Source organism: Elgaria multicarinata, chromosome 22 (assembly GCF_023053635.1).
Source record: "Elgaria multicarinata webbii isolate HBS135686 ecotype San Diego chromosome 22, rElgMul1.1.pri, whole genome shotgun sequence".
Lineage (NCBI taxonomy): Eukaryota > Metazoa > Chordata > Lepidosauria > Squamata > Anguidae > Elgaria > Elgaria multicarinata.
In genome coordinates this window covers 13,981,634-14,001,185 of record NC_086192.1, presented here as the reverse complement: position 1 = coordinate 14,001,185, position 19,552 = coordinate 13,981,634, and the positions used below count along the sequence as shown (strand labels likewise).

At 48.9% G+C, this 19,552-nt stretch overlaps 1 protein-coding gene across 1 annotated transcript; it reads left to right on the top strand.

Moving 5' to 3' along the window:
- The first annotated feature begins 3,341 nt into the window (after nt 1-3,341).
- Nucleotides 3,342-18,151, top strand: ASL (argininosuccinate lyase). The gene is made up of 17 exons (XM_063146821.1): nt 3,342-3,420; nt 3,750-3,826; nt 6,771-6,965; nt 7,929-8,012; nt 8,736-8,792; nt 10,946-11,043; nt 11,597-11,674; nt 11,935-12,012; nt 12,824-12,876; nt 13,932-13,994; nt 14,655-14,769; nt 15,239-15,323; nt 15,795-15,854; nt 16,389-16,472; nt 16,793-16,873; nt 17,273-17,379; nt 17,903-18,151. Exons 2-17 carry the CDS (start codon nt 3,815-3,817, stop codon nt 18,045-18,047), a joined length of 1,395 nt encoding a protein of 464 aa, XP_063002891.1. The 5' UTR covers nt 3,342-3,420; nt 3,750-3,814; the 3' UTR covers nt 18,048-18,151.
- Nucleotides 18,152-19,552: the final 1,401 nt, after the last annotated feature.

Genomic DNA, 19,552 nt, shown 5'->3' with positions numbered 1-19,552 from the left:
TACAAGTTTTAAAAGAACGTTTTGATAAAAAAAGCAAAACAGTACTGGTAAACACAAAAATAAAACGCGACCGATCCTTCACAGAAAGCTTCCTGAAACAACGTTTTCAGGATACACCGGAAGCAACACACCGTTGGCACCTGCCTGACGTCCAAAAGCAAGGAATTCCATAAGGAGGGGGCCACCACGCTGAAGGCTCTTCTCCCCGTGGAACCACAAGGGAAGAAGGGCACCCTTAACCTGTTGGGTGTTTTATTGTGGTTTTAATTTTTGTGAACCACCCAGAGAGCTTCGGCTATTGGGCGGTATAAAAATGTAATAAATAAATAAATTAATTAAGAATGGCCTTATGCAACCAGGTAGCACAAGGGCGATTACTTTGGCCCGCACGCCTCAGGTAGATCACCCTTGTGCTATCTGGTTGCATAAGGCCATTCGTAAGGGTGCCCATTTTTCTACCTTTAAAACAAAAGGATGGGGAGAAAACAGATCTAGGTGCAGAACTTCAAAGACTAAATCTTTGAAGGGAGAGCGCCTTCTCCCTTACCAACCTGCCCGGTCACTGAGGTTGTCTCAGGGCATGTTCCTTGTGGTTCCAAGACGAGAAGAGCCTTCAGTGTGGTGGCCCCCTCCAGAAACTCCAGAAGGCTATTCCCCCTTTTCCCCAAGCACTAAGCATTGGTAGTTTCGTGGCCTTTGCACAGTTTGTGTTATGCACGGTGCATACGGATTTATTATTAATGTTATTACGTATTCGTTGTATTTTTAATTGCCCCGCCCCACCAATCAGAAATGCTCCCGGGCTGGGTCACAAATGGCTGAAAGAATCCGACATAATACAAATGGCTCAAAGAATGTCACAAGATGGGGGATACTTGGCTCAGCAATACTACAAACGAGAAGGATCTTGGAATTGTTGTAGATCACAGGCTGAATAGGAGCCAACAGTGCGATATGGCTGCAAGAAAGGCAAATGCTATTTTGGGCTGCATTCATAGAAGTATAGCTTCCAAATCGCGTGAGGTACTGGTTCCTCTCTATTCAGCCCTGGTTAGGCCTCATCTAGAGTATTGCGTCCAGTTCTGGGCTCCACAATTCAAGAAGGACGCAGACAAGCTGGAGCGTGTTCAGAGGAGGGCAACCAGGATGATCAGGGGTCTGGAAACAAAGTCCTATGAAGAGAGACTGAAAGAACTGGGCATGTTTAGCCTGGAGAAGAAAAGATTGAGGGGAGACATGATAGCACTCTTCAAATACTTGAAAGGTTGTCACACAGAGGAGGGCCAGGATCTCTTCTCAATCCTCCCAGAGTGCAGGACACAGAATATCGGGCTCAAGTTAAAGGAAGCCAGATTCCGGCTGGACATCAGGAAAAACTTCCTGACTGTTAGAGCAGTACGACAATGGAATCAGTTACCTAGGGAGGTTGTGGGCTCTCCCACCCTAGAGGCCTTCAAGAGGCAGCTGGACAATTACCTGTCAGGGATGCTTTAGGGTGGATTCCTGCATTGAGCAGGGGGTTGGACTCGATGGCCTTGTAGACCCCTTCCAACTCTGCTATTCTATAATTCTATGAATGCAACGCAAAAGAACAGCAGAGAGGAGAGAAGACTGCAGTCCAAAAACCAAGACTCTAAAGTACCCAGGAGAAAAGAAAGGCGTTTGCTTCACGTCAATTATGAAGATTTCTATCTCGCTTTTCTATCAACTTTCATGCTCACTGCACACTGATGCATGAATCCCTTTGTTTTAAACCATACTAACGTTTTCAAAAAGATGTGTTCCACACCTTCCTATGGAAGTAACCCAGACAATGAATGAAAGAAGACAGGCTGGGCAATCTCAGGCACAGAAGCCAAATCTGGTCCTCAGGGTTCCCCCAGAATTGGACTGTAGGACTTTTTCTTGCCTAAACATGCATAAGATTGTAGGACTTTTTCCTGCCTAAACATGCATAAGATTGTAGGACTTTTTCCTGCCTAAACATGCATAAGATTGTAGGACTTTTTCCTGCCTAAACATGTATAAGATTGTAGGACTTTTTCCTGCCTAAACATGCATAAGATTGTAGGACTTTTTTCTGCCTAAACATGCACACAATTGAGCCCTGAAGCATAAAATATGGGGTATCATCCAGATGATACTCCATATTTTAAAAAAGCATAAAACCAGAAATAATAACAATAACCAATGGGGAAAAAAAGATTATGATGTTACTAATTTCCTTTTAAAAATGAGAGGCAGGGGAAGATATCCGAATGCAAGGAAATTGAAAATCACTGATCAGGGTTGCCAATTTGTTTCCAATTAAAACAAATTGATTCCTGCATTGAGCAGGGGTTTGGACTCCATGGCCTTACAGGGCCCTTCCAACTGTACTATTCCATGATACTAATGAGGCAACTTTCAAAAAGATTTTCTTCATTGGATTTGTCAGTGCAATAATAATAATAATAATAATAATAATAATAATAATAATTGCACAGTGGAAATAATAACAGTGATGATGATTATGATAATCAGGGTAGCAATACTAATAATAAATGCAGGTTGGTGTCCCAATAATAATAATAATAATAATAATAATAATTGCACAGTGGAAATAATAACAATAATAATGACAATCAGGGTAGCAATACTACCCTGATTAATAATAATAATCTAATAATCAGGCTGCTCTTGTTCTTTTAATGGGCCTGTTCAGACGACACGTTAAGCCACGGTTAGGCCGCTAACCCTTTTGCAGCAAATGGCTTATGAGCGTGTTTAAACCGTGGTTACGTAGCCACCCTGGTTAGGAATGGTTCACGCACGACATGCTAAGCCATAATGTTGAGCTCAAAACGCTGAAACACTGTGGCTTGATGTGTTGTCTGAACAGGATCAATAAGAAGAAGAAGAGGAGGAGGAGGAGGAGGAGGAGGAAGAGTCTGATGACTGCAGAAAACCGGGGTCGGGGGTCTATTCCTTTCACTCATCTTTGCTGTCTTGGTTTCCTTCACTGCAGGGAGATTTATTTATTTTAAACCACCCCCAATTTCTGTTCCCATGAGGATAAGGATGGTCCACAGGGACGCAGCCCCACAAGTTCTTTCCTAAAAGATGGAGAGGAGAGGAGAGGGCAAAATCTCCCCCCAAAGCAAGCAGAACTCAGCCGCCCTTGCGTGCTGGATGCCTCTGGAAGAGGTTGCATCACCTCAAACTATTGGGAAGGATCGCAGGGCGGGATGGAGTGACAGTGCCTCCTTTTGGGGTGGGGGGGGGCAGAAGGAGGGGAGGTGGGCGGGGCCCGCCGGGCCAGCTGGGCGCCGGCCCCGCCCACTGGGGCGGGGCCTCGCGCTGCCCACCGCTTGAAAAGGGGACCCCTGAGCCGCTTGGAGCAGCACAGCTCGGCTGATCGGGGCTTTGGACGCGCAGCAGGTGAGCTGGCCCGAGCGGGGTGCGGCGCTCTCTCCGGGGGACCCCAACGCAGCTCCCTGCGGCTGCAGGTCGGATCCTGGCCGGGGGAGCCCGCTGGAAGAGTGTTTGTCTGTCTGTCTGTCTGTCTGCTCCAGCTTTTCCCCAACCTAACGCCCTCCACCAGTGTCGGACTACAGTCCCCATCATCCCTGGCCAGCCCTGGAGGATGGGGCTTGTAGTCCAACACTTCTGGAGGGTTGGGGGAAGAGCTGATCTACTTTGCAATATAATATATATAAATAAACACACACCCCAAAAAAGTCAGCACCCCTTTTCCCTTTATTTTGCAGGGTTTGCATTTTTGCAAAACTTTCTTGCCAAAACGGAGGAGGAAGAAGGAAAAAAAGAAGCAGAGATGGCATCTGAGGTGAGCTGGGGGGGGGGGGTTGGGGGGAGTTTCTCTCTCTCCTCTTCCCCACCAAATCCTGCCTTTTTGCTCCCTGCCCGACGCTTCTCCGGCAGAATCCGAATCCGTGGCACAAAGCGTTGCGTCCCACTGGTTCGGGCGATTGGTGGCTGTTTTGCCAGTGGGCATGCTGTAAGGTGCTGTTTCTGCGTAGTTCCCTGCCCCAAGGGGCTTCCAATAGGTGGGCGGGGTTGGGGACGGGGAGAGATTTCAGGGTTTATGAGACGGCGTTGTTGGGATGGCGGAGTTCACTCGTAGCAGAGGAAGATGGGAACGGAAGTTCCATGCTGCAGAGCAGATATCTGGACCCTTTGCCCTGTTGGGATTTATTACCATAGAGTGAGATGAGCTAAACAGAGCCTCCATGGTTAGAGGCACTCTATCTCTAGCTGCTGTAAGTCAACGGGGCACGACTAGCGCAACACGCCTTGTTTGTGGGCTGCCAAAGGCATTTGGCTGCCCACAGTTGGAGGCAGAGAACTGGGCTAAGCGGCCCTTCGGTTTAATCCAGCAGAGCAAGTGGTTCGATTTACGGAGCTGGTAGCTTGAGCTTTTAGACCTTTGGGGTGCAGCTGGACACCGAGTTATCCGAAATGTATTTTATTTTATTTTTAATCTTGCTGGGACCGGCCCATCGATGGATACAGTCCTGTCGGTGTGCATGATGCTTGAAAGTGCAGGGGAGAGGGTGGGAAGAAATGCTTGCGCCCCCCCCAAGGAATTTAGGTGTTCCAGGCATAAGGGTCACCAAAAGCTGCTGTTTAAGAAAGGAGGAGGCCTTTGGGCAGTTGGGACCAGTGGTCACAGGCGGGAATTTATTGGGCAAGTAAAGAGAAAAAGTTGAGGTGGGCTGAAGCTGTGGAGAGTTTTAAAGTGAGCATCAAGAAGAATTCCAGAGGCCCATTTCTGATCCCAAAGTGGGCTAGGCCAAGTTTCCCCACCCGGGGGGCCCACCTCAACTTTGTTTGGAGTGCAACTCCCATCACCCCACCCCTGGGGATGATGGGAGTTGCAGTCCAACTCATTTGGAGGATGTCAGGTCAAAGAAGGCTGCTCTAAGCCAAAAAATTAAATGCCCTCCGAACAGATCGACGTTACAAAGTTGAAGCGTAAATGACCCTTCTCGGCGCGCGTTTCGCATCGCTGTCATTTGAAGGCAAACCCGCTCTTGGCTAGAATGGCCGATTCTGTTCTTGAGCCGTCTCTGCTTCGCTTCCTGGCCCAACTGCAACAACAAAGAGCCTTTTGCAAGCGTTGCGTGTCGGGCGAAAAGTTCGTCCTCAGCAACGCGGCGCGGGGAGAAACAAGCCCCCAAATTGCTGACGGACAGCTTAACTCTGGCTTGGTCCTGAAAGGATATCTCCTGGACGCTGACCTTTGGCTCTTGGAGAGCCGGAGCGTCACATGCCGAATTTGTATTTGTTTGGAGAAAGCGGGACGCAGAAAGCAGGATCATGCGCTGGCAGAAGTCCACCTGGAATCCCTTGTGACCGACGGAGCAGGCAGGCGAAAATTAATAACCTATAAGGAGTTGGAGTGAGCCCCCTTTAGAAGGGCAGAGAGGGCCCATGACTCAGTGGTAGATCCCCTACTTTGCATGCAAACGGTCCCGGGTTTGACCCTGAACATCTCCAGGTACAGCGAGGAAAGAATCTTGGCTGAATCCCTGAAAAGCCATTGCTGCCAGTCAGTGTGGACGATACTGGACTAAATGGGACCAGGGTCGGACTCGGCTTCCCACGTTGCTAAGGAGCACTTCAGGGCTCGTGTGCGTGGCTACATAGCTCTGCTCCAACTGTAGGGTGCACGTCTTCTGAGTAGGTACCTCTGTTTTGTGTCTGAGCATGGGTCCTTCCCGTGTGGACTTCAAAACTGGAGACCCAGTGTCATCATTCCTCCCGGTTGGTCTGAATTCTGCCGCCTTGTAGTCAGAGCTATTTTAGCTGATTGATGGTGTGAGTTTTCATCAATTTACTGCGTAATCGGGGGAAAAAAACGTTGTTCTAAAGAAATGGAGTCTTCTCTCTCTTTGTCATCCAGAACAGCCTTCCCCCAACCACGTCGTATTATTATTATTATACTGTCTGGATGTGTTGGATCCACGCTCCCATCAACCCCAGCATGGCCGTGGGGGACTTGGTGGGACTTGAGAACTAAAACATCCTGAGAACACCAGGTTTTTTTGGGGAGGGGGAGCTGCACCCCCATACCCCTAGCCCTAATTGGGGATGATGGAATCAGTAGTCAAAAGCTGCCCAGAAAACGCACACAGGTCCCAGCAGACCCTATTTCCAAAATAGGCTGTGCTGGGAATATATCTTCTAAAAGGGCACCTTATATTAATAACGTTTAAAAAAATAAAATGTATGTTCCTATATTAATCCAGAGGCAGTTTTTTTAATTAATTATACTAATTGTGACAGATCTACCCAACACAAACATACATAGAATCATAGAATAGCAGAGTTGGAAGGGGCCTGCAAGGCCATCTAGTCCAACCCCCTGCTCAATGCAGGAATCCACCCTAGAGCATCCCTGACAGATGCTTGTCCAGCTGCCTCTTGAAGGCCTCTAGTGTGGGAGAGCCCACAACCTCCCTAGGTAACTGATTCCATTGTCGTACTGCTCTAAGAGTCAGGAAGTTTTTCCTGATGTCCAGCCGGAATTTGGCTTCCTTTAACTTGAGCCCGTTATTCCGTGTTCTGCACTCTGGAAGGATCGAGAAGAGATCCTGGCCCTCCTGTGCACCCCAAGTTTATACCGCCTTCGGTTTCCATCAGTGGGCGGCCATCTTGACCCCGTTGCTCTTCCCAAGATGGCAGCCGATGAAAGAGGCGCTTGGAGACGGGCGCGTCCCTCTCCTTCCAAACGTAACTGGAACCCTTCTTTCCTCTCCCACGCTCAGGGTGACAAACTTTATGGAGGGAGGCTCACCGGAAGCTTAGACCCAACGATGGAGAAGCTCAACGCTTCGATAGAGGTTGACCAGCGTTTGGCCGAAATGGATGTCTGCGGGAGCATCGCTTATGCCAAGGCCTTGGAGAAGGCAGGGATCCTGTCCAAAGCTGAACTGGAGAAGATCATCAGCGGATTGGAGAAGGTAAATGGACTGATAGAAGTATTGGACCGGGGGAAACAACTCACAAGCTACGATTTCTTGTTGGAACCATATTTTCTACCTTGCCAGATATGTTTGGAATTGTCCGCTCACAGGAGTGCCCCAGAGGCAAATGGGCACCACAAGCAAACGAGTTCAAGTCCCATCAGCATTGTGCAAGAAGAACCAGGCTTGAGTTTTTAAAAACAGTTCTGGACGAACGCCATTTTCGCTGCCAGTGTTTTCAGTTTTGTCCTGGAAGGCAACCAGTATTTATTCTTTGATCGTAAACTGGCGGGACAAATTGATTTATTTGCAGTATTTATATACAAATACAGTATTTATGGACAAATAGAATAAGAGAATAAAAACAGAATAAAAACGCATTAAAAGTAGAAATCCGTCCTATTATAACCCTTCTCTTTAAAAGTGTGGTAGAAAGAAGAAAGAATCAAAATACCCCTGAGTCCTTTGGGCTGCCCTGCTGGACACACTTACTCGGGAGCAAGTTCCATTGAATGCAATTGGGCTTACTTCTGAGTAGGCAGGCATAGGGTTGTGCCGCGAATCTTTTTTCAGACCTGTTAATTAGAGAGGTCAGTGGGATTTTAATCTGCAATCAAAATTTGAAGGGCACTGATCACAGCTCCGTTTCCTGTTATTTGGGAACCGTTCCTGAATTCGTACCTTCGATATGGAAATTGGGGTATCTATTTAGCATTCACCTTGCTAATGACGTATCCCTGTGTGTTATCTACGTCTGCTGATGCCAAGGGATGCAGAAACCTCTCCCAGCAAGATCAGAAAGTGGTCTCCTAAATGCAGGTTCTTGGATCTTACTGTTAAAACACGTGAATGACCTTTAACTCATTTGTGTGTTTTTTTCCCTGTCTCAGAGCCGTGCGAAGAGGTCTTGTTAATCGCTAACCCATTTTTTTTCCCCCTTCGTTTTTGCTGCTCTTGTAGATTTCTGAGGAGTGTTCCAAGAAAACCTTGGTCATCACCAAAACTGACGAGGATATCCACACAACCATCGAACGCAGGCTGAAGGTAGGCCTGGGTCACATCCAGACGTCCTCAACCTGGCGCCCGGCCCAAGGTTTTGCACTTCGATTCCCACCAGCCGCAGCCAACATGGCCAGGACTCAGGAAGGCTGGGATGGTTGGGTTGTCATCCCAAACATCTGGAAGGCACCAGTTTTGGGAGGGCTGCTCTAAAGGGTTTCTCCTGGGTTTTGTCCGTTTCAGGGTCGTTATGTCATGGAATGGTCATAAACATTCCAACTGCGCAGGGTGAAGCAGATTGTTGACACAGCAGGGTTTTGTGAGACTGGAAGGGGTGGGGTTTTTTTTGGCTCTGGGGGAACAGAAAATGCTGAGAGGGGGCAATGGGAATCCAAGTGGCAGAGAATGAAGGAAATCTTCACACAGGTCGGGAGGCGCCCTGTGATTCTGGTGAGATGAATATTCTCCAGTAGATTCGGAACAGCAGCAAAATTGGCTGCCCATCTTCAACCATTTTGAACAAATGCTTAAATTTGCATTGCCGCATACCTAGAGATGCCAATCAAGGAGCTGGTCCTCATCATAACTGTTATCACTTATAATAAAATATTTAACAAGACTGTTCCTCCCCGTAAAGGATTTGCACGTTTTCAGTGGACCATCCCCTGGAAATTTAAGCAGCCATCCCATAACTGCTTGCGGGATCAGCTCTCTTTTGAATGTTGGGCTAACAATCCCTTTTCTTCCTCCCTTTTTTCTTTCTTTTAGGAACTGATCGGAGATGTGGCTGGAAAGCTTCACACTGGAAGAAGCAGAAATGACCAAGTAGGAAAACCAGAGATGGATATAAAAAACACACACCATTTTTAGCTGTTCTTGTTTTTACTTTCTCTTTCACACGTCCTGTGCAAGTGCAGTGGGCGAGATAGGGGCACCCCGCGAATTGAGGCTATTTAAAAGCAATGATCAAGTTTCTAGCCCTTAAAGCTCTCGAGATGAATAGCACCTACCAAAATCTCTCAAGCGGGAGGGGGAAAGAGGAGGAGGAATTCTAGAGGCCAGGGTTTGGGGGGTTTCCAGTCATGCCTAGCAGAAGCAAAACTGTGCGAGAGGTGGAGATTCCCTGATGCAGAAAATATAAGTTCATTCTTGAACTTAGGAGTTGTGCAGTCAACATCTATTTGCATGAGAACAGCTCTCTGGTCCTTCTGATGTGGCTTTTTTGGGAAAGCCATCCTTCCCTTGGTTTTGGATTTTCTCCCAAACGCTCCGTTCCGTCCTCCTCACAGCTCTGAGAGCCGCCGCGCTGAACCGAATACAACGTGCCGTTCATTTGCGCCATTGCGTGTTGAGCTATCCGTGCCTTTTCCTCCTTTTCTTTTTTTAACGTGTTCTTGGGAACCAGTTCGCGGGATTTTAAAACGGGGCGTCCTTTGCTCTTTTTCAAAAAGATGGCATCCATCGCTTCTGCCTATAGCCCTCTCTCCCTCCTCTAGCTCCTAGCTGCAGTTGAAAGGCAAAGTGTCTTGGTGGAGCTTGTCTGCATCTCTGAAGGTCATGGGTTCAAGTCCTGCTTGTTCTCACACTGGACGGCTGCCTTCGACAAAGAAGGGGTACCTGCTCTGTACCACGTTGTATCTTGTGTTATCTCTTGTCCCCACAGCAAGATAGTGAGATCTCAGGCTTTTAGGAAGCAAACTTTCGAACCTACTGTAGAAAACGGCAAAACTCTCCATCGATGTATAGGAAATTAGCGTTGTGGGGTTTTTGTCACCAAATACCTAGAGCAGCGGCTTTCAAGAGGTGCTCTTACGGACCTGAGCCTCGCTGTGCAATCCTATATGTGTTTACTCAGAAAGTAAGTCCCATTGAGTTTCGTGGGGCTTACTCCCAGGTAAGTGGGTATGGGATTGCCGCCTTCTGGTTCTTATCGAGAGAGTCCTGTTTTGGTAGATGGCTTTCAGCGTTACCTACAGTTCAGAGTTGTGGGAAAGCGTCGGTGGGTATAAATGCAGGAACGGTCAGCCAGTGGTTGTAAAATAATAGGTCCTGGCCCTATTATTATTATTATTATTATTATTATTATTATTATTATTATTATTATTATTTCATTAGCATTATTATTAATATTAATATTTATTGTGTATAGCATTTCTCAGTTCTCAGAGGGAAAAGACGGCGCCTTCCTTAAGGCGAGTCCAGAGTTCTGTGGTGGTCAGCCAAGGACCCACAAGCAGGGCACGGTGCAACAGCACCCTCCCACCCATGTTCCCCAGCGACTGGTGTATACAGGTTTACTGCCTCTGAGACTGGAGGCAGCACCTAGCCATCAGGGCTAGTAGCCATGGATCGCCTTCCCCAGGATTTGATCCAACCCCCTTTTCAAGCCATCCAGATTGGTGGCCATCACTACATCTTGTGGCAGTGAGTTCCATAGTTTAACTCTGCGCTGTGTGAAGAAGTCCTTCTTTTTATCTGTCCTGAATCTCCCACCCATCAGCTTCATGAATGACCCCCGTTGGCTTCTAGTATTTTGAGAGAGGGAGAAAAATGCCTCCCTGTCCACCTTCTCCACACACCAGGCATCATTTTGTGCACCTTCATCAGTCTCCCCTCAGCCTCCTTTTTTCCAATCTAACCAATCCCAGCTGTTGCAACCTTCCCTGACTGGAGAGATGCTCCAGGCCCTGGATCATTTGAGTTGCCTTTTTCTGCACGAGGTTAGGATAACGGGAACTTGTCCGAATAATCCAATTCGGTCATCCTTTTGGACATGCGAGGTGGATTGCAAAACTGGCGGCGGCCTTTGCGGGCCATTCGAAGCGAATCCGCAGCTTGACACGAGTGGCAAAAATCACCTCCTTTGCGGGAACGGTCCGTCACCTCCGTCTCAGCCAAATGTTCCGTGGGTGGGCTCTCGTTTTCCCCTCTTGGAAGGGCGAAGCGGTAAAACCCGGCTTGGCTTTTTTTTCCCCCAGGTTGTGACCGACCTGCGGTTGTTGATGAGAAGTGCCGTCACCACGCTGTCGTCTCACCTGCAGCAACTTATCCGGACCCTGATAGAACGTGCTTCTGCGTAAGCTTGGCTCTTCTATCTCGGCGACTGACTTACATTCTCTCGCTTCTCTTATATGCCTCTCAAGACCATCTGCATGATTCCATCTACCTCCCTTCTTCTTTCTCTCTCTTTCATCCATTTCTGAGTCTCCTTTCAACGCTATCCAACATCCCTTGCCATATAAAACAGACAGTGTCACAAGGTCATAACTTCACCAATTAATTTTTGTGAACCGCCCAGAGAGCTTCGGCTATTGGGCGGTAGAGAAATGTAATAAATAAATAAATAAATAAATAAATTTCAAAACCTGTTTAAAAGGGACTAGTAACCACAGCAGAATATATGTATTGGTGTTGTTAAAAACTTCTTTCAATAAAAAACAAAGAGAGCAATTGCATTTATAAATACCCTCTTAAATGGCACCAGGTGGAGCCAGCTGTATGTCTCTCAGGAGGGAATTCCACAGAGCAGGGGCCACCACTGAGAAGGCCCTGTTTCTAGGAATGATGGGAGTTGTAGTCCAACACATCTGAAGGGGGTGGCTGTAACGTTGTGGCTTGTTCTCTTGCAGTGAGATTGAGGTGATCCTTCCTGGTTACACCCACCTGCAAAGGGCTCAGCCAATCAGATGGAGCCATCTCTTACTCAGGTAAGCAACCCTTTTGCCAAAGCTCTCGTTTAAACAGGCCTTTCCGCCACCTTTGAAGCAGGGCTAAAATCCATCTCCGCCATTTGCAAACGGTGAGGAGGTAGTCTCTGAGCATATGCAGAGCGCCAGGTAACCAAAACCACTTTCCTGGGACGAAAGAGCTGAGTGCTCGGGTCCAGGTGGTGCCTCTTTTCAGCCCCAGGGCCTTTCCTCTTTGCAGACATTTGGGGTTATCTTCATGTTCTCTCTCCTTCCCACAGCCATGCCGTTGCTCTGACCAGAGATTCGGAGCGCCTCAGCGAGGTGAAGAAAAGAATCAACGTCTTGCCATTGGGAAGGTAAAACTGCATCTTTTTCCAGGGGTTTGTGACTGAGGCCGAACTAGCCCCTCACCGAAGTATAAATACAAATAAAAATCATAAAACTGCTTTGCAAAGTCAAATGCAACTTAGGCACTGGGCGCGGCACCGAACAGAAATGTAGATTGCGTGGATTTGCAAGGAAAGAAGAAACCACTGACCGGTTGCCGCCCTTGAATGGCAAAATCTGCCGCCTGAGCCGGCCGCGTCATTCACCCAAACGGTAGAGCCGGCCCTTCAAGGGAGACCCCACCCCCTCCATGCACGGTCTTCCCAACCTGCAAAAGCCTCCGTCTCCATTTCTGAGGTCCAGCTTCCGTGGCATCTCCGCCGCTGAGTGCTTCTTTCACGTGGCTTGGTAGCTTTTGAGATAATCGTGGCAGTAAGCGTGTTTGATAATGGGGGCTTGTAAATAAAGAACGCCCCCTCCCTTTTTTAAGTTTAGTTTTTACAAAGTTTAAGGAGAGAGGTCTCTGCCCCACTAGGCTTACAATCTATAGTGCAACGTAGGGGAGACGAGCGGAAGGAGAGGAGGAGGCGTAGGGTGTGTGCGTGAATTTAATGCTACTGACACAAAGGTCTAGGGGCACAGCCATGCCCCACAGGATTCTGGGAGACCCCTCTATGGGGCAATCTTTGTGCCATGTTGCAAAGGATCCTGGGTAAGCGATTTGGGCCACATCCCTTCTGGGCGATTCCTGATCCGCTCTCCTGCCCTGGGGGCAGGAGGCTAGAAAAGGCTGCTCTCTTTTTGTGGAGATGTTCTTTCTAATTCTTCTCTCTTTTGCAGTGGGGCTCTGGCCGGGAACCCCCTCGGACTGGACCGCGAACTCCTCCGCAAAGGTGAGCGTGGCGTGTCTCTGCTTTTTAAAAACAAACAGAGAACCCCTCCAGAAGGTGAGGGAATTTGCACCGTGCCCCAAAGAAAAGGGTTCCCGATCCAGCTGTGCCCTCTGGTTCCCTGGAGTCCCGTAGATGCTGGCGGTTCTTCTTCTTTGGCAGTGCCATCGATGTGCGGGGCCCTCTGCAAAGCATAGGAGGGCCCTGCCCCGAGGCGCTTACAATCAGAACTGGTGGACGAGCTTTCCCGAAAGACTGCTTGCTCCCTGTCACCGGAGTTCCCCAGCAATGCACAACCGATTTAGCGGAGGCACGGAAATGCCCTCCCAAGCTTTAAGCGTTTCCGGAACCACGTTAAGAATCGTTTCCTGTTCTTAAAACGATTTAAAAGGCAAGGACTGTGTTTTAAGGGCTAACACAGGAGCCGCGGGGGCTTGTGGCTGTGCGGAGGCCATGCCATCTCTCCTGGAAGGAAGCTCCACTCCTGGAGTCTAAGGGTGTGAGGACAGGCAGCAGCTGCTCAGTAGCGAGGAGAAGGTGCTCTGTACGTGCTCAGAGGTACCTTCGCTCTGCAGAGTTAGCTCCACGTCTGGCCAGCGATGGGATAGCTGATGCAAAATTGGTTTGGGGAAGGGGGTCCAAATGCCAAACAGATTTTTTATTATTATTTATTTATAGCTGAAGCTCACAAAAATTAGAACCGCCAAGTACAATTCACGGTATAAAACTAAGCACAATATAAAAACCCAACCAGGATACATATACAGATTTAAAATACAGATTTAAAACAGCGAAGTTTAAAAGACTAAGATGGTAAACTGGGAAAATACGGGGGAAATAAAAAAAAAGGTCTTCACCTGCTGTCGAAAACCTTCAAGAGGTTTCGTTTTCCTTTTTAATTCACAGTTTTGACCCACCGCTCTCTGCTTTGGCCCGTGCCTGCCTACAAAACCCACTCACTGATTTCCCTTCTGTTATTTTTTCCCCCTGGATAAAAGTGCTCGGATGTCCTTAACATCTCTCTCTCTCTCTCTCTCTATGTGTGTTTTTAATTGCAGAACTGGATTTTGCTTCCATCAGCATCAACAGCATCGATGCAGTTAGCGACCGTGACTTTGTGGGTAGGTGCTCTGCTTTTTGTGCTGGTTGGACATCAGGAAAAACATCTTGACTGTTAGAGCAGTGCGACAGTGGAATCAGCTACCTAGGGAGGTTGTGGGCTCTCCCACACTAGAGGCCTTCAAGAGACAGCTGGACAACCATCTGTCAGGGATGCTTTAGGGTGGATTCCTGCATTGAGCAGGGGGTTGGACTCAATGGCCTTGTAGGCCCCTTCCAACTCTACTATTCTATGATTCTATAAAATCCTTGAAAGGTTGTCACACAGAGGAGGGCCAGGATCTCTTCTCGATCATCCCAGAGTGCAGGATACGGAATAATGGGCTCAAGTGACAGGAAGCCAGATTCTGGCTGGACATCAGGAAAAACGTCCTGACTGTTAGAGCAGTACGGCAATGGAGCCAGTGACCTAGGGAGGTGGTGGGCTCTCCCACACTAGAGGCCTTCAAGAGGCAGCTGGACAAGCATCTGTCAGGGATGCTTTAGGGTGGATTCCTGCATTGAGCAGGGGGTTGGACTCGATGGCCTTGTAGGCCCCTTCCAACTCTGCTATTCTATGATTCTATGAGAACAGAATCTCGAAGGCTCTGGACACGAACTGTTTGCAACCGGAGAACGAAAACGAGTCTGCTGTCTTCTTTTTCCTCTTCCCTTTTCTCCAGTGGAGTTCCTTTCCACGTCTTCTCTGATCATGATCCACCTGAGCAGATTAGCCGAAGACCTGATCCTCTTCGCCACCAAGGAGTTTGGCTTCATCACGCTCTCCGATGCGTTCTGGTAATTCTGTGGGATTTTCCTCTGGGGCCTGACTGGAGCGCCTTCATCTTAGCCTCTTTGTGGCTTTTTAAACTACGTCCTTGGAGACGGGCTCACTCGTCCGGGGAGGGGGGGGGCTCACCAATATGACCTGCAATGGTCCGCAATGCCCCAAAAGATTATCTGGAAGAAAAACTGCAGTGCGCCTCTGGAAGGGCGCAGGGGGGTTCCTCTCGGTTCATGTGGGTGACGCGGAGCCCCATCGATCTGGCCTGCGCACTGATTATGAAGCATGGCGCATGCCCCATAATCCTTGTCAGTTACAGACAAAATGATACCGAAGGGTTTCCCACACCACAGTCAGCAAAAAGTTTGGAAACGGCCCCTGTGTGCTCTTCCACGCCATGCAAGACATGAATCACACCTTGCCTTGATTCGTACGCTTTTTGTGTAAGCGGGGTGTGTGTGTCCTTTTCTTTCTTCGTTACAGCACCGGCAGCAGCCTGATGCCCCAAAAGAAGAATCCGGATAGCCTCGAATTGATCCGCAGCAAGGCTGGCCGTGTGGTCGGAAGGGTGAGTGACCTTGTCCGGATCCATTTGGTGCCAGGAGCTGTACAAAGAAGCCTGGGGGATTTGTCTTGGCTTTTCTGGACTAGTGGGCCCTGAAAGGTGGAGTTAGGGGGAGGGAGGCATTTTGTTCTTCTAGCTTTTTCATTGGGGCCTCGTTCCCCGACGTCTGTTTTGCTCTCTTGACGCGTGTTCGGCATTGATCCGTTTGGCAGGACGGGAGGGAAGCGTCTCCAGTAAATGAACAGAGTGAATGGAAGCACGGGGAGGATGAATGACATTCCCTTGCAGGGAAGGGAAGGAACCGTGACGGGGCGGTTGAGGCAGGGAGCATGTGCCGTAGCAGCTTGAGGACTAGAGACTTGAAAGAAGGCAGGGACGTTTTGCCGGGCGTGTTTCCAGGAGAGCCTTGGTGTCCTCCGAAACAGGAGATGTTCCATCACCCTTAAATGCCGTCTCTGCTTTCCCTTTTTCCAGACTACTGGACTTCTCATGGTCTTGAAGGGACTTCCCAGCGCTTACAACAAGGACTTGCAGGTAAAAAAACGTGGGCCGGGTCGGGAGGCAGCTTTGCCCAACTAGCTAGGTCTAAGATGGCAGCTTGGGGGGATGCTGGGAGTTGTAGTCCAATGTGTCTGGAGGGTACAAATTTGGGAATAGGTAATCTTACCATGGGGGGGGTATGAAACCCAAAGTGTATTGAGGATGGGGGTCATTTTCTTACTTATGGTGTCTTCCTTCCGGCCTTCCTTGTGGGGGACAGGGCAGGGGAGGTCTCCCATTCGTCATTAGCCAGTTGAACTTCCATATTCAGAGACAGCCTATCTCTAAATAAAAAATGTCAGGGCAGGTCTTGTGGATTTCCCAAAGCCATCTGGCTTCCCACCCTTGGAAACTGGGCGCTGGGTTCAAATGACCCTGCTCTTACCGGAGGAGGGAGCTCTCTTTCCGGTTGCCCATGTTAACAAACCATGGAGCTTCCATGGCTAGGAGCAGCACACCTTCAAGAGCCAGATGCCTCGCTTGTCTCACGGAGCTTTTGTGGTTTTTTTTACAAAATTCTACCAACAGGAAGATAAGGAGGCCGTGATCGATGTGATTGACACCTTGAGCGCCGTGCTTCAGGTGGCCACTGGCGTCATCTCCACTCTCCAGGTGAGAAGGCTTATCGCACCGGCTGGAGCGTGCAAAAGTTTTTGTGCGTCTCCCTTTAAGCTCGCAATTCTTTCTTCCGTCACCAAACAGGCTGCATTGGGAGTCCGCTATCCCATGAGACTGGGGACTCGTTTAATCCGCCCACTAGTTTTTTTTAATTCCTCGGCATGCTGCGTTGTTTTCAAAACCGGATCCTGGCCGTGGGGTCAGGTTTGCGGAGTTTGGTTTTCTTCCTCCAGAAGCGGTTATCCGTCTCTTTCTCTCACTGGTGCTTGGCAAGGTCTCATCTGCTCCTCCTTGGCTTCCTCCTTCTCTTCTAGATCAACAAGGAGGCCATGGAAAAAGCCCTGAGCCCTGAAATGCTGGCAACTGATCTGGCCAACTACCTGGTCCGCAAGGGGGTGAGTATCCCAAGATTTAGAAGGAGTGTCGGGTAGCATCACTTATTCCCAGGTTCCAGCGCCACCGTCACAAAGCCACGTGTTGCAGGTAGCTTGCGGAAGCAGATTTGGGTCCAGGTGGGAGACCGCCAGGGCAGTCCCCGTGCGCCACGCTGAACCGTGGTCTCCTCTTGGAGCGGATCTCTCGTTGCACAGAGAACCTTGTCTCCCGTTTCCGTGAAGGGCTGCAGCAATGTACTGGCTTTCTTTACAGATCCCCAAAGGAATGTTTGCGTTTCTCTTGCCTGTGCCATGTTCCACAGGCTCAAAGGTTGACCGGAAAAAATGTCAGCGTAGAAACGACCACTTTGAGAAACACCTCCTGGCCTCCTCCTAATTCTGTTCCCTGTCTGTTTGCAGATGCCATTCCGGCAGGCCCACACCACCGTTGGAAAGGTGGTGCACTTAGCAGAGACCAAGGGGGTGACCCTGAACCATCTATCCCCGGAGGACCTGAAGTCCATCACGTACGTATCACACTTCCACAATTCTTCTCGATGCCTGGAAGGCTTTAGCAGATCCAGGACTGTACATGCTGGGAATCTTGGCCTTGCCTTCTTTTCAAGCACAAAACCCAAGCTTCTAGTGCTTATTGTAAGGTTTTGGCAACAAGCAGAACTAGAAATGTCATCAGTGAAATGAATGATACCCGACCTTCTCTGCCTAGCTCCACCCTTCATTCTGTTTCTTGGGAATTCTCCACATTTAGCAAAAATTCCGCGGCCTTACCACCAGCAGATGGTGCTGGTTTATAGCGTGTTTTCCATTTGTTACTGCATTTTCGGGGTTTTGTAAAATGGCGGATTCCCCCTAGAAAACGGCGGGATGTCGATACCGCCACAAAGAGGACGCGCCTCACTTTAAAACGTGACCAAGATATGGAATCTTTCAACTGGCCTTTCTTTAATATATATATATATATAAAGCTGTTTGCTCTGGATCACCTTCGACTGAATTTTCTCCTTCTCTCTCTCCTGCTTCTCCCTGCAGCCCCATGTTGGGAAGCGACGTCTCCCAGGTATTCAACCACCAGAACAGTGTGGAGCAATACTCTTCCCCCGGCGGCACGGCCAAAAGCAGCGTGAGCACCCAGATCGAGCAACTGAAGGAGCTGCTGAAGAAACAGAAAGAATAAGTTTTGAGTGTGGGGAAAAAAACTATCCCATTGCTACGGGTTTCTGCTTATCACGTTTAATCCCGAGTTAATAAATACCGTGGTGTATTGGATTTCACTGAGAATTCTGGCTGTCGTGTGATTATTTATTTATTCCCTTTCTTCTTGACAAAATCGCCCGCCGTTTATAGCAGAGGTGTTGACCCTCTTTCTGCCCAAGGCCCAAATTCCGTTTCAGAGACACTTTGGGGGGTTGGGAGATCCGGGTTCTAGTTCCCACTTGGAAGCTCACTGGGTGACATTGGGCCGGTCACAGACTCTCAGCCCAACCTACCTCACAGGGTTGTTGTTGTGAGGATAAAAGGGAGAGGAGGAGGAGGATTATGTATGCCGCCTTGGGTTCCTTGGAGAGTAAAAGGTGGGATATAAATGTAGTAAATAAATAAATTGCATTTCAGGGGTTGGCTGGGCTATAGGCCAAAGGAACATGGGTCAAAATACCAAAAATACCAGCATATTTTCATTGAAAGGTCTTACTGCCAGTAACTAAACCTGTTTTATAGTTCATCCTATACGCCCAGACCATCCTGTTACGAAACACGGAATGCATTTTCACTCCTGTACTTACACAGTCCAGGATCTGCCCAAGAACTCTGTAGAAAAACAGATGTGCACAGGGTCTTGGTGTGGGTGGGTGGGTGTCAGGTATGCACATCTTTCACTGAATGGTGTGGATACCTGACAGTGTGTGTGTTCCTGTGTCACACAGGAACGTATTGAACTTGGGTGGGCGCGGCCATTCTGTTGGAAGGCTGCATTTTCCAAGATGGCGCACAGGCCAAGGAGCGTACGTGGCCATTTATGCAGAGTGCGGATAAAGAGGTCATTTTGGTAGAAAAATACAGGGGTCGTCCCCCACATAAAGGTGTTAGCAGCTTCTAGAACCATCAGTATGTTCTAGTGGGTAGAATGACAAAGCAAGAACAGGAAGACTCGAGTTCAAATCCCTGCTCAGCTAGGGAACTTCCAAGGTACCATTGGGCTAGTTCCCATTTCTTCGCTTCGCCAACCTCAGCAGGGTTGCTGGGAGAAAGAGAGAGGGGAGAAACACGGACTCCACCCGGAGTTCCTTGGGAGGATGCTGTGTTGCCGCACGCCTGCTTTCACGCGACGACACGAACTCACACGCGTCACAACAAATGCAAGGCTGAAGTGGCCCTTATTAGAGATGTTGTGCGCGCACAGCACATGGAATGCGCTGTGTTTCAAGTGGGGGAAGAGCTACTCCAAACGGGGGGAATTCGTTCCGACAGAAGACGGGCTTCCTTCTTAGACATGATTCTCCCAGGCACACGCATTACCAGAAGGAGCAGCAGCTGGGAGCGCATTGGCCAGTATGCCAGTTCTAAAAGGCCTGAGATAGACAGGTGGGGATTGCAGGAATTCGTGTTGGCCAAACTACAGAGTGAAAGGAGGGAGAGGCGATACATCCCAAGGAAGCTCAGAAGCTGGGGACAATGGTGGGG

What these genes read in the sequence shown, in the direction of transcription:
- ASL (XM_063146821.1), top strand. An exon ending in CCGCGAACTCCTCCGCAAAG is followed by an intron (nt 12,877 to 13,931) that starts GTGAGCGTGGCG and finishes TTTTAATTGCAG; the next exon opens with AACTGGATTTTGCTTCCATC. An exon ending in CTGGCCGTGTGGTCGGAAGG is followed by an intron (nt 15,324 to 15,794) that starts GTGAGTGACCTT and finishes CCCTTTTTCCAG; the next exon opens with ACTACTGGACTTCTCATGGT.